The sequence below is a fragment of the Hippocampus comes genome, unplaced genomic scaffold, assembly GCF_001891065.2.
Source record: "Hippocampus comes isolate QL1 unplaced genomic scaffold, H_comes_QL1_v1.1 scaffold94, whole genome shotgun sequence".
Classification (NCBI taxonomy): Eukaryota; Metazoa; Chordata; class Actinopteri; order Syngnathiformes; family Syngnathidae; genus Hippocampus; species Hippocampus comes.
The window spans coordinates 2,770,073-2,784,757 of NW_017806059.1; the positions used below are offsets into that span (position 1 = coordinate 2,770,073).

General features: G+C 41.9%; 1 protein-coding gene across 2 annotated transcripts in view; it reads left to right on the top strand.

The window, feature by feature from the left end:
• The window catches only part of mroh1 (maestro heat-like repeat family member 1), a 45,634-nt gene extending 32,350 nt beyond the window's left edge, over positions 1 to 13,284 (top strand). For both annotated transcript variants that reach the window (XM_019893000.1, XM_019893002.1), the window contains 16 exons: positions 2,386 to 2,498; positions 2,669 to 2,821; positions 2,929 to 2,985; positions 3,118 to 3,215; positions 3,372 to 3,537; positions 3,631 to 3,800; positions 3,892 to 4,029; positions 6,174 to 6,288; positions 6,415 to 6,561; positions 6,641 to 6,707; positions 8,557 to 8,678; positions 8,762 to 8,911; positions 9,009 to 9,143; positions 10,225 to 10,327; positions 10,447 to 10,512; positions 11,623 to 13,284. In XM_019893000.1, the coding sequence (XP_019748559.1) occupies positions 2,386 to 2,498; positions 2,669 to 2,821; positions 2,929 to 2,985; positions 3,118 to 3,215; positions 3,372 to 3,537; positions 3,631 to 3,800; positions 3,892 to 4,029; positions 6,174 to 6,288; positions 6,415 to 6,561; positions 6,641 to 6,707; positions 8,557 to 8,678; positions 8,762 to 8,911; positions 9,009 to 9,143; positions 10,225 to 10,327; positions 10,447 to 10,512; positions 11,623 to 11,699 (1,877 nt within the window). In that variant the 3' untranslated portion in view covers positions 11,700 to 13,284. The remainder of the gene's footprint in view (positions 1 to 2,385; positions 2,499 to 2,668; positions 2,822 to 2,928; positions 2,986 to 3,117; positions 3,216 to 3,371; positions 3,538 to 3,630; positions 3,801 to 3,891; positions 4,030 to 6,173; positions 6,289 to 6,414; positions 6,562 to 6,640; positions 6,708 to 8,556; positions 8,679 to 8,761; positions 8,912 to 9,008; positions 9,144 to 10,224; positions 10,328 to 10,446; positions 10,513 to 11,622) is intronic.
• Positions 13,285 to 14,685: the final 1,401 nt, after the last annotated feature.

Genomic DNA, 14,685 nt, shown 5'->3' on the forward strand with positions numbered 1-14,685 from the left:
ATATTAGTGATCCCCCGCTACTTTGCGGTTCGTTTATCGCGGGTTCAGTGCATCGCGGATTTTTTCAGACATATACATGGAGTACAGTATATGCTGCTCTATGTGACTTGCTGTTTTGCAGCTTCTCGTGGACCGTTTGCGGACTTATATATATATATATATATATATATAAAAAATAAAAACAGGATACAATGATTTTCAAAATCATACTTAAAGTTCAAATTGATGAGCTTTGTGGTTTTTAGCAACATGTTAAAAAAAGCTGGGATAGAGTCCTGTTTACTAATGGGTTACATCACCTTTTCAGAGCATTCAATTAATGTTTGAGAACTGATTAAACAAATTGTTGAAGCTTTGGAGGTGGAATTCTTTCCCAGTCTTGCTTGATGTACAGGTTCAGCTGTTCAACAGTTCGAGGTCTCCGTTGTCGTATTTTATGCTTCATAATGAGCCACATAGTTTTAATGGGAGACAGGTCTCGACAGCATGCAGGTCAGGCTAGTATCTGTATGAATTCCCGATGTACTCTTTTACTATTTAGCCACGGTGTTGTATCATGTGCAGAATATAGTTTGGCACTGTCTTGCTGAAATAAGCAGGGGCATCCATGAAAAAGACGTTGCTTGGATGGCAACATGTTTCTACAAACCTGTATGTACCTTTCAGCATTAATGGTGCTGTCACAGCTGTGTTAAGTACCTAGCATTGGCACGAACACAGTCCCATACCATCGTAGATGCTGGCTTTTGAACTTCGCGTCGATAACTGTCCAAATGGTTCTTTTCCTCTTTGGCCTGGAGGACACGACCTTCACAATTTCCCAAAGCAATTTGAGACCACAAAACACTTTGCATCAGTCCATCTTAGATGAGCTCGGGCCCAGACAAGCCAGCGGCATTTCTGGGTGGTCATTGGCTTTTGCGTTTCACAGTAGAGATTTAAGTTGCACTTTGGGATGTAATGTCAAACTGTATTGACTGACATTGGTTTACACATTGATGTTGGGTTTTGATGCAGGATCAGAAGTAATGGACATTCAAAGTTGGTTTTACGCCTTGCCGCACGATTGGTTTCTCTGAACCTTTTGGTGAAATTTCCTTGCAATTGTGCATTGAGGAACATTGTCCTTAACACTGTTCAACTATTTTCTCATGCAGTTGTTCACAAAGAGGTGAACCTTGCCCCATCTTGGCTTGTGCATGACCGAGCTCCTTTTTTACCCAATTATGGCACCCACCTGTTCCCAATTGGCCTGTTTTACCTGGGGGATGTTCCAAACAGGTGTTTGATGAGCATTTCGCAATTTACTAAGTCTTTTTTGCCACCTGTCTCAGCTTTTTTAGGACGCGTTGCACCCATAAAATTTAAAGTTAATGATTATTTGCTGAAAAAAGAACAAAGTTTATCAAATTGAACATGAAATATCTTGTCCTTGTGGTTTATTCAATGACATATCGGCTGAGCATGTGATAATCATTGTCTTCTGTTTTCATTTATGTTTAACACAACATAGTAACTTTGTTGGAATTGGGTTTCTATAATGTGTTGGCTGTCTGGTTATTTATTTATTTATTTATTATCTGCTCCCCCCCCCCACCCCAAATCAACTTTCATTAGTTTCAGGTTGACATACACTGACAAAATGCTAACGAAAAGTGCATCTAAAAAGAGTTCTTTCTCACCCACCTAACCAGAGGTGAGCATCGTCTAAAAGTTTCCATCAGTATTTCAAGCCGACCCACATGGGCCCAGTCCATTACGCAGGCGCCGCACAGACACGCAAGCAAATAAAGAAAAAATAAAACACACACACACACGCACGCACGCACGCACGCACGCACGCACACACACACACACACACACACACACACACACAGTGATCTGTGAAATGAAAACAATGTGATACACATCATTGTATTCTGTGGGACTGAAAGGTAGACAACACTGTTTTCTTTTTTTATAATTTGACTGAGTGTCAGGTATGCGGCACCCGCTTGTGACGTGTTTCCGGTAAGTCCGTTTTCGACGCCATTTGGCTGACTCGGACCGACTGGGCAATCCTGAAATATCGATGAAAGCTCACTGAGAAATGACCACCTGTGGAACTAACCCAACTATGGATTTTACAAATTTACAATGCTTCGTGCACTGAGGCAAAGGCATGTTCGAACTGAAAACATGGCTTTTTCCAACTGTTCTGACCAAAGCATACATGATTCACGTAATATGACTCTGCTGGAACTATGGTGTACAGTATAGTCATCAAGATTTCTTCAAATCATTTGCATGCATCCCTTTTTTCGGGTGCTTGTGTCCATATGCTAGATTATGACATAGAAAGGATTTTAATCTAATTTAATTTATCCTTCTGAATATCAAATTCAGGTTTCGCTCTTGACTATAAAGATGACGCTGTGGAAGGTCTCTTGCCCCTTAAAACACAACTGGAAAACCCAGACCATTCAATCCTCTACAAGTCTTGCTCTGAGCTCACCAAGGTACGTTTCAGCACATATCCAGTCGATAACTATTGAATATATCTTTAATCTATCATTCAGCAGCAATGCTCTCTTACTCTGTGTTGCTTTACACTGAGTCCGCAATTTAATTAAACTGCATGTCAATGTAACCAATGTGATATCCCTGTCCATTTTCTAATGCACTTCAGGTGATGAGCAAGCGTCTGCCTCAGCCGCAGATGACCACATTGGTGTTCATGTTGTTTGAGGGTCTGGTTGACAGTCAGACAAACTGTTGCAGAGCTTCTTCTGTCATCCTGAACACATTGCTGAAGAATAGAGGAGGGGGACTGCAAGAGATGGTACTGCAAATGCTTAAAGCCAGCTTTGCTTTGATTGCTGCACACTGTACTTTTTGCTTCGTTTGAAAGAGTTGTGGTCTCATACGGTCTTAATTTATTTGCGCTAGGTACCAGAGATGCTGGAGGTGCTTCATGTACGACTGCAGAGCATCACTGAGGAGCAGGTTTGCTCTGGCAATACCATGCCATTTTAATTATTGCCTTTTATTGGGCAGTATTTCGTATTCACATTTCAAATGGTAACCAAACAATGCACGATTGTCTTATGCATGCAAATAACTTGTATGTGCATTTAGGTGAGAGTGGCAGTTGGGCAGACGGTGCTAATCATGGCCTCTCAACATCTCCAAACTGTTGTCAATACGCTAGTTAACCAACCTCTACCGTATGACAGGTAGTTATACAACAAATGATACCCTTTTTTTAAAATAGATGGTCACTACACACGTGAGTGCCATGAAAGAATTCATGCAAATACTTGGCAGCCCTTTGCCCCGCAGACTGTCTATATCAATGTGTTTTTTTATAGTTCTAGTTCTTATCTTTTCAGCTGGACCAGTGAGATGTGGATGGCTTTGGGAGCAGACCCCATCGTGGCCAGTCAAATCATAGAGATAGTGATGGAGAAACTTTCTGTCTTGGCGCCCTACGTGGACAAGAAAGAGTCACTGATCAGAGGAGGAACAACTAAGGTGGCTACAAATAAGCCACTTGCTGTAAGTGACAAGCACACTTCATGCTGCCATCACGGTATTGCAGTGCACGATTGTCACAAATGTGGGATTTGATTTTTTTTTTCTTTTCCCCAGATGACATGTGGTCTCAAGGAATTGTTATTAAATGGCCAGAGCCAGGAGCCAGCGCTAAGCAAGTTTTCTCAGCTCTTCTCCTGTCTCATTGTCAGACTGGCAGCTAGTGTTGGCGTGTCTGCACCAAAGGATAACTCCACCAAGCGCACGGCCTCAGTCCACGTTGCAGGGTTAGCATCATATTTGTCATTGTGTGTGTGTGTGCCACCTATGTGAAGCAGATTCTCGTGACGCATAATTTTGTCTTCCCTGTGTGTACAGAGTTGCGGCTGATGCGCTGAGAATCTTGGTAGCGAGAGCTCAGTTAGATGAGGTGTTAAAAAGACTCGAAGAGGATAAAGCTTGGGACGCAATGAGGGAAGAGAAGACGCACATCACTGGAGTAACGCTACTGGCAAGGTAAACGCATTACACTTTGTATTATCTTTTTTTCTTACAGGTAAATATTGGCAATTGATTCAGAGCGAATTGGTATTCATCGTAAGCAGGTTGAGAACCACCCATTAGAATCCCACATGAGCAATCCTTGAAAAGAGGTAATATGCATTGTTGGGTGCCCATCCGCTTCCTCCACTTGTTGGTCAGAAGGGCAACCGAATAACAATTTTTTAAAAATCGAAATTTTCGACAGCATTTTTTATAGCATTAGCTAATAATAGCATACGAGTATACAGTAGAGTAACTGCACCCTAAAAACTTGGGAAAGTAGATCAACTCCGAGTTTACCCTAAAACCTGATAAACTGCACAGAAAATATTTTTGTGACGTCAGAAGAAACGTCTACCAAGGTTAATTAAGATGCAATTTCCGTAAGTATATGTATGCTTTTAAGACTTCATGTTCTAGGGTTTGTTGTGTGAAACGTAAATAAACGCGTAACACAATTGTTTGCAAATCCTTTTCAATTGAATACACTACAAAGACAAGATATTTAATGTCCGAACTGAAAAGCAGTTATTTTTAACGTGGGGGTGTCTTGTAGTGTCATGTTTGGGTATAAAAGGTGCATAAGGTTATAGGGTATAAAAGGTTTTGAACAGCATTTCTCCATGTACCATTGCAAGGAATTTAGAAATTTCGTCATCTATGGTCCATAAGACAATTTTCAGAGAGTCTGTAGAAATCTCTGCTTGTAAGCGGCAAGGTCGAAAACCAACTTTGAATGTCCATGACCTTCGATCTCTCAGACGGCACTGTATTAAAAACATTTTTAGCATGTGAAAAGGATTTTGCCACATGGGCTCAGGATCACTTCCCGATAAAACGCTGCCATACAATGCGAAAACAATACATCAACATCCTGAAGCACTGGCGGTTTTTGTGGGCTCAAGCTCATCTAAAATGGACTTATGCAAAATGAAAAAGTGTGGCCTGACGAGTGCGCATTTCAAATTGTTTTTGGAAATCATGAAATTCGTGTCTTCCAGGCGAAAGAGGACCCTGTCGATTGTTAACAGTGCAAAATTCAAAAGCCAGGATCTGTGAGGACATGAGGGCCTTCTCAGACTTGTCGGTCATGACGATCGTGCTGTCAGACTACCAGATATAGCGTGTCTGTCGTGAACCGAGCGAGGTGTCTCGCTACAAGTCCATCACCGACCGGAACCTGCCCAATCGTCGTTTGCTTTCGTAAAAAATTAGTCCATCAGCGCATGTCCGTCGGGGAGGCGGAGCAAGCAGCTTTCAAAATCATGTCGACAGATGGGTTGTGTGTGTTTATTTTCTGCTCTGAAAAGCCAAAAAAGAAAAAAAAGAGACTTTGGGTCCGTTCCTGGATGGTGGGGAAGGGGCCGTATAGACTGTCTATTCGGAAAAAAAAAAAATGGAAGCGTCCCAGGTGCCAGATGGCCAATCATTGAGTCTGTCCCACTACACGGGCTACGACGCGTCAAGACAACAGACACTACATTTGTCTGCAACCCATCTGTCACATTATGAACTGCAAAATAAGACATTGGATACCCCAGACTGTTGAGCAACTGAAGTTGTATGTCAGTCAAGAATCGGAAAGAGCATGAGCTAAATTTCAACAATTGGTGTCTTCACTTCTCTAATGCTTATTGGGTGTTATTAAAAAGAGAGGCGAAATTGCACTGTTAAACATAACCCTGTCCCAGCTTTTTTTGGAACATATTGCAGGCATCTCAAATGAAAAATGAACATTTGCACTCCCAAAAAAAGTTTTATCAGTTTCAACAGGAAATATCTTGTCTTTGTAGTGCATTCCATTGAAAATAGATCGAAAAAGATTTGCCCATCTTTGTATTCAACTTCCTTACACAAGTTCATTTGAATTTGGGTTTGTACTACTGCTACTTGGACCACATTTATTAGTGTGATTGCTGCCAGTAATTGCAATAATGTGAGTTCTGAACAGAACAATGGGATTGGAAGTGTAGAAGCCTCTGGTTATCAATCCATATAAATGACAATTGGTACCGCTTGTTGTCTCAAGAATTAGGTTCTTTTCACCGTTTTACATTCCCCCTATACCTCCCTCTAACCATGAGGTCTCAATTCAGATCCATTTCTCTCATCAACAGAGCAATGGCGAAACATGCCGGTCCCAGGTTGCCCGCCATTGTCGAGTGTTTATGCCCTACCTTGAACAACATTTATGAGTGTCAGCGTATCACCGTCACAGCTTTCTTCTCTGAGGTGACAACGAGCGAGTAAAATCACATGCTATGCATTTTTTATGTGAAATCTTTTCATGTTTGCAAAATGTTTGAGTTTTTTTGGTTTTTTGAAAGTATTCTGAAATGAATGACTCTTTCTTGGTAGCTCCTGAACCATCACGTGGCTACGGAGTTGATGTTTATTGACGTGTTAATGAATAACATGATGGAAAGGATATCGGATCCATGCTGCACTGTCCGCATGTTGGCCGTGCGGGGTCTTGGAAATATCGCTGTCGGATCACCTGAAAAGGTACACGTGCATGTAAACGCAAGTGCGAACGCTGGTAAAACTGGTGCAAGTTCACGATTCAATGCCTTCTTCTCTGCAGGTGAACAAGTATGCCAAAGAACTACTTGCAGCCATGAGTTCAGGCATGGAGGAAAAAGATGACCCAGGTAATTGTCAGGTTGGACAACTGCACTGCAGTATGCGTGTGTTACGGGTATTTCCTGTTCTCTGGTCTGAGACAGTTAATAGCTCTCTCATCTCGGTCTTGGTTACTTTTCATAATGCAATAAAAATCTATGCTTTCATCTTTATAGCCACATAAGTGGTGCACGTGCGCATCAGTCATTTTTATAAAGCGTCCTCCACATTCATGTGTATTAGGTTTAAAGTTAAGATTCAATTGGCATAAATGCCGTGGCGGTAGTTCCTGCATTTGATCATTTAAATGCTAAAATTCCACAAAGCGTTCCGGTAGAAAAACAATGACATGTAAAAAAAAAAAAAAACAAGCCTGAGCTGGACAAATGCATATTTTGAGTTGCTCAACATGTGTATCATCAAATTTAGTGCTTAAAAAAGAAAGGTAACATCGAACTTCAGGTTGGGTTTATTTCGAGAGTGTTACAATAAGTAATTTGCATTGATTTGGTGGAATTGTCCACGTAATATGAATACTGTATCTAACGACATTGAAATACAAATTGATGTACTGTATACAGACGCTCTCCGACTTACGAACATCCGAGTTACGAACAACGGTCCATACTAACATTTTTACGGGTATGTCGAAAAAGAAAAGAAAAAGTTAGATTTTGTATTGCGCGCCTTTTTCCGAGTACAGGTAGAAGTGCTTCTTTCCGCCGCTAATACCGACGTGAGGCGCTGTGAGAGCTCGCCCAGCATCCACCCCGAATTCGGCTTCCTATGCCCAGTTGTTAAATATCTCGTGCATCCATTATTCAATATGGTTGGTGAAAAGCGAAAGGCTTCTAGTGAGAGTGGAAGTGTAAAGAAGAGGCAAGCCATTTCATTTCAAATGAAAGTGGCAATAATAAAGAAGCTTGATGCGGGTGAGAAAATGGTGAGCGTTGCACGTGCATACAACATGAATGTTCGACCATCGGTACCATTTGTAAACAGAAAGATCGCATAATTGAACACGTGAAAGGTGCAGTGCTGATGTAATCGACGATCATTAGCAAGAAAAGAGGGAAAATCTTGAGAAGAGAGATGGAGAAACATTCCATAAAAAATGTAGCACTGAAGCAACTTAGGAACGAATTCACCTTACGAACGATTGTTCGGAACGTATCTCGTTCGTAAGCTGGGGAGCGTCTGTATACATTTCTGTTTGGACATTGCTGTATTTTTGAAAAATCTGATGCACGCTCTTTTTTTCTTAATGCATTGCCTAATTATTGGATCGGGTTTCTGTATGGGCAGATACTTAGAACCAAAGACTCAGATTCTGTCCTGGTGATTAAAAAAACGTAATCGGGACATAACTAGCATAACCGCAACATGGCCGCCGAGGAGGCTACTTTTTTTAACACTGAAGCTGCAAAACCGAAAACACAAAGTGATGAGGGATTACTGTGTATGTCTGTATAATTTATTACGATTATTTTTTTCCTGAATCAAGGGGTCACTCAGTGTGGTCAGGGCGGGGTGCACGCGGTTTGCGATCTGCGAGTTGCCCTTTTCTGAGCTAGCGTAACACAAAATGTGTGCCACACATGGCGTGTCACAATAAACCAGTAAATGCCAGAATATAGTGTGAGATGCAAGAGTTTTTGTCATGTTTTTGGAACGTGTTCAATTGTGAATCTCCGAACTGCAACCCAATAATTTGTTGATTTGCCAATCGGTTCGGATGGTGGCCGTATCGCTTTTACACCGCAACCGAACCATATTTTCTTTGTCTTGGTTGATTAAAATAACAACTCATCCACTGTACCTGGACTAGATGGCACTGTTTCATTTTTGTTTTTGTTTTGTCTCTGATCTTTTGTGCAGGCAAACTGATTACTCTTGAGGCAATGTCCGGTCTCTCAAAAGTTCTTCTCTACCTGGATAAGAAGAATGTCCACCTACTGGTGGTTTACATTTTCATGAAGATCAAACCATTTTTAGAGAGTGTAAGTTGAAAAGCAATCTTATTTGAGATAAGATAAGAGATATGAGATAAGAGACATGCTAGACTGTGTTTGTGCGCTCCCAGGAGAATGACGAGATTCGCTGTGCTTCTATTCACCTTATGGGGAAACTGTCCAAGTTTGGTTCTGGCGAGCCAGTGTTCAAGGACCAGATACACAACGTATTGGTCAGCCTGCTTTTACACCTGGTTGATCCAAACCCACAAGTGGTCAAGGTAGGAAACACGCTGCCACGTCCATGTGCATCAACTTGTGGCACGGTAAACACGGAACAATTGTTTGTTCTACGAACGCGCTTTCATTTGTTTCCAGGCATGCAAGTATGCGATGCGTGTGTGCGCTCCAATGGTGGGTTCGGAGCAGATCACAGCCATGTTTCAGAACCACCTCCATGAGGACAAGAGCTTGCACTACGGGGAGTTCATCAACGATCTCACCAAGTATCTGGTGAGACAGACTGACAGACAAAATCTTAACGTACTCATGAAGACAGGCTATACAAAGGACATGGGCAGATTTTTCAGAATAGGGCAACGGTGAACTTGTGCTGTGTGTGTCCTTGGACCGACTGGCGACCAGTCGCGGTAGGGTAGAGGTAAGATCTTAAGCCCGAGCCTGGCCTGAATTTCGGGTTGGGTCGGGCCTAAAATGGCAATCATTGCTTCGGGTCGGGTCGGGCTCTCTCTCGCTGACTTTTTTAAAAATAAATATATGTTGAATGTGCTGAGGCATTTCGAGGCCGTGAATAGTTTTGGCCATGAGAGACCGTGGTTCGCAAAAAAACAGAAGTCGCCTCATCACAACACGTACTGTACTAAACTCTTGCAATGACAATTTAAAGAACTCCTTCCTGTCTCTGTCTATTATCCACCCGTCATTGTTCTTCTTCGTCTCTCTGTTTCTCTCTCTTAAAAGTGCCGCGCTAGATTCTTAAGGACGTACTGCTGCTGTGGTTTATGGCCCAATTTTCAACCTGTCAAAATGACGGATGGCCTTAAATTTTTCCCATCAACTCTTAAAAAAGTATGTCAATGATGGAAAATTGTCGGCTAATGTACCCTCTGTAGAAACAGAAATATAAAAGATGTAAATGTTTATACAGTCTTGTTTAACTTAGATTTTGTTACAGAAGACAGGCTTTAATTTGTTATCATAAATTACCCCTCCTCCTCCCGAGTCCTCACAAATAAAATAAGAAATTTCGGGTTTGCTTCGGGTTCAGGCCTGCAAATCAAGTTAATTGGTCGGGCTCGGGCCTGGTCGGGCTTGAATACCCGCGGGCCGGGCCGGGTTGGGTCAGACTGGATTTTTTAGGCCCGATCTTACCTCTACGGTAGGGTGTAGCCCACTTTTCGCCCAAAGTCAGCAAGGATAGGCTCCAGCTCACCCGTGACCAGAATTAGGTTGGCGCAAAATAAAATGATGGATGTTTTCAGAATGGTAGTCCATATTTGGTTTGAGAGTACTGTATTGGTCACAATCAATGTAGAAATCTCTTATCATGAGAATATGTTTGGTGTTTTTGTAGATCCAAGACTTCCCGGGCATGCTGAACTTCTACCACATTTCCGTTCTCCAGTTCTTCAAGAGCAACTGGTCTGAAGTCCGAGCAGGAGCTGCAATGTTCATAGGTCTGGATGCAGTAGTTCAGTCGCCGATCGCTCATCGACATTCTCTAAATCAAGCTCTTGTGTTTTTATGCTAATTTGTTCTGAGCTGCTAATACAGTATGTCTGTGTGTGTTTATCAGGGTTTCTGCTGGGGAACCTTCCAGAGGAGCATTATGCTCACCTCAACATGGGCACCATCACAAAAGGTGAAGCAGCTGTCACATATTTTCAATAGAACACAGTACTTGTTATTATGTGGGAATACAGTCCAGACCCACTGGCGATCTGTGAGAGAGAGGAAACCTTTTTTGGGGGGGGGGGGGTTTTCTCCTCCCAAAAGCTTTAAACCCATTTAGACTCAAAACAAACAAAGTATCCCTCCCTTAACAGTTTTCCTCACCCTCTCACCATTAAGAAATGAGACCTTCGTATAATAATAATACTACTACTTGGAAAAATGAAAATAAGACATTGTTCCAAAAATATTCAACCAGATCTATACTTAAAGGTCAAGTGTGAAGTAAACTTGGCCAACCATCTTTTGAGTAATACTTAAGGTTAAAACTATTTCAAGCAAACCACCCAGGTTTATAGTTTGACCCATAGCACCGCGCTGGACAACGAAAATGCTTTTGTTCAGCAATCTCCGGCAAGTGATGTCATTTACAGAATGCCGAGTCGCCAGTCAGCCAATGTACTGCATTGTTGATTGTCCCGTTAACTGCTCTTGGCCGTTGTTATGGAGTTATTCGGCGAAATGCCTCGGTGCGATGTACTGTTCACATTCAGGCAAACACTTGTTGTTTGAGTGGCCAAAAGAAAAGAAAAGAATAGGGCACGTAAAATGGACCAGAAAATTGGAATGATACAGTTTTGTTCTCGCAAAGCGAAAGAATTACACGCCAGTGTCACCCAGCGCTCTTTGCGAAAACAGAGGTCTTCGCAGTGCTTGTAACAACCGTTTTGCATATGATAAAGGATTTGCAAAAACAAGGTAGGTGTGATCATGAATGAATGACTCTGGCTGTTGTTCAGGAAGACATTGCATTCAAAAAGTTTAGTAGGGGCACTTCTCTGCCTCCTACTTGCTCTTCATTACGCTGCATCTATATCCAGTTGAGCTCGATGCTGTCCGGCATTTTGAGATGCAACACTGAATTCTGATTGACCTGTGTACACTGTAAGATCCCATTAAAAACGATTACTTAAAAATCCACACTATATTGAGGGCGCAAAAGATGAAACACCATCTAGTGGGGCTTCACTGTACTTAAGTATTTATCTTTAATGTGAATGTGTATGTGTATATTCCTCAGGCCTTGTGATGCTGCTCCAAGATCCCGACCCTCTGGTAAGAGTGAAGGCTGCAGAGGCCATGGGACATTTCCACTGATGCAAACATCGGCATGTCATTAAGTTGCTGGAAAGTGGCCGTCAACATGAAGGAGTCCAATGTTTTTGAATTGGTCATGGCTGTATTCCTGCGTGTGTATATATGGTGCACAACCGCAATCTGCAAGCCATCAATGACCTTATACAGGTGACACCACGTTCACGTTGACACCCTCCTGCACGCGTAGCTTTATTCACCGTGTTTTCACACTTCACTTATAGTACATAGAAAGTGTCCATTTCTATTTTAGCAACCAAAGACAGTAGTTTGTATCAGAGGCATGGCAGTGTCATACTGTATACCTGCCACACACATGCCATTTTTTTTACTATACATGGAGAGAATTATGTTTATAAGAATAAAAAATAGTTTCTTTAAATATCTGGATGACTCATATTTCTAAATACAAAAGTAGACTTTCACATGTGTCTTGGTGTGGGTGTTTATTTTAAATAATATTTCACGAGTACAAGTCTACAATTCACCTTTATATTTAGTTGTTTGGTGATTTCTTGTTTTTTCTGTAGCCAAGCTACCATCTGGTTACAGCTACTGGACTTTTTACATGTAAATGTGTCAACCTGGCCGATTGGGACCACATATTTCAGCTATGTCTTTGCCCTCATAAGAAATAAGCAATTTCCTCTATCAAAGTCTTAAGCCATCATGTCCTGAATGAACCTTGCTGAGCCGTTGTTGTTTTTTAATGATCTCATCACGTTTTATTCCCCAAGTTCATGCCATCACTAACTGTAACATAGGAGCCATTTGAGCATTGGTCCTGCAGTTCAATAAAATGTTACACTTCATAGAGGAAGTAGATGCACTACTGACCCTTTAATTTGAGAACAAGCCAAAATGTTCGCAAAATGCGCAAAAATGCCTTTTTGAGACCATTTCTGTCATCAACGTCACAACGAATGTCTTTTGTGTGTTTTTCTTTTCCCATGTCACTGCGCTCACACGTGTAGCCGGTTGTATCTCAGCCTTGTGAATATTTGATCGATCAACAGTTGGGATAGGGAGAGAATTTTATAAGAGGAGCGATTTTTTCCTCCTCTTTTATTTTTCTGTAGCACTTGAACATCTGCAGTTTTACCTTTAAAAAAATATATGCCAACAATAAAGGAGTTCCATTTTTACATTCCTAGCCTGTGGTCAGCTACTTAGTCAACTGAGGTTAGCCCTCCACATTAAAGCATAACTCACAGTACTGCAGTTGTAGGTAAGTTGATGCAAGCAGCTGTTCCTTGATCTGTATTTATTGTCATGGGATGTTCGGTGACGATATACAGTAATTATCTTCAAGCACTTTCTGTGTAAATGTAATTAGAATGAGTCTTTATTGTTTTGTAACTTATAAATTATGCTAATATGGCTTTTTATGTTTACTATCTAATGTGCATTTAGTACATTCCGCATTTTATCGGGCAACATTCTGTCTGTGTCTCACATGATGTCTTGTTGCAAATGGCTCGTTTGCGCGCGTGTGCGTGTGTGTGTGGCGGGGGGGGTCACTTGTCCTGTATCCATTGCGAAAAGTGTGAAGACGTTGTATAAATGGACAAATAAAGAGATGCATAAAGTAAGTTTGACTCTATAATTTTTTTCAGAAACATTTTATATGCAGGAAATTATTTTACTTTTCGACGGTTGCTAAAGCAAATTAACACCTCCAAATGGGTGTGCACTCACCGTCTTCGATTTATGTGCAATTTTATCGAGATCCACATGGGGGTGCCAAAAAGCCAGAGATATCGATATACTGTGTGCGTGTTGTAAGTCTCGCCATCCTAAAACTCTAGCACAGGGTTTCTTAACCTGGTTTCGATCTAACCCTTGGCCCTGGGGTTCGGTGAATCGGTCTCAGGAGTTCGACGGAGCCTCTGCCATGGAGGTTAAAACATACCCGACTCAACGTGTCAATTAGTTATGACACGCCCGCTTGTGCATCGCTGTCTGCAGATGATCACATTATTACTGACATTGCTTGTACAATCAGTGCCGCGGGAAATTTAATTCGTCACCGTGTGACTGTCGTGATAGTACGTCAGGGACGTGCGGTCAGGGGAGGCAGGTGAGGCAGAGCCGCACCTCTGAATGCGCATTGCATTGCACAATCATCACAAACTGGGTTGATACATGCAATTGGCACCTGCTGCTTGCCGTATATCTGCATGTCGCCAATATAATGTTTGCAGATACGTTTATTTGACCTGCTTTTCCACAGTCTGGCTAATGTTTTTAACCATTAAAGTTTAATGTTTTTTAGTGACATATTTAGATTTGCTGATGGGAAATAAAACCGCAGTGAAAAGGCGCATGTTGCGGCAGATAGTTCTCTGACGCAATTAAGAGGGCGTATGTGAGCAAACAGGTAAGTTGCGCGCTGTTCTTACGCGCAGAGGCACCAGGCGAGTCAAGTGCGATCCTTTTTGTAATTTGCTACGTCGGATTGCCAAAATGGAAGAAGAGGATTATATATCAAAGCTTAAAAACTTCTCAAAACTGGACTTTCAGTCAAAAGTGGACGTGATTAACACAGGTAGACCAACGCCGGAGCTAAAAGGTTTGCTTCAAACTACGGGACAGCCCGGACAGAAGATAACACGCTCTCTTCAAACGGAGTGGTCCACCCGAAAAGAATGGCTATGTGGTTGTCCTTCGAAAAACCGTCTTTACTGCTTTCCCTGCCTTTTGTTCTCAACTTGTGACAATGTCTGGACTAACACGGGATATTGTGACATGAAAAATTTACCACGAAGCCTCAGCAAGCATGAGAGATCGACCACCCACATTCAAAGCCAGATTGCTTTAAAAACTTTTGGAAGCTCAAGGATCGATTTGGCACTGAACGAACAGCGCAGGCTCAACGTTAGCATCCACAATGCCAAGGTAAAAGAAAACCGAGAGATTTTGAAAGACCTCATTAATGCAACATGCTTTTTAGCTAAACAGGAGTTGGCATTTCGTGGTCACGACGAGA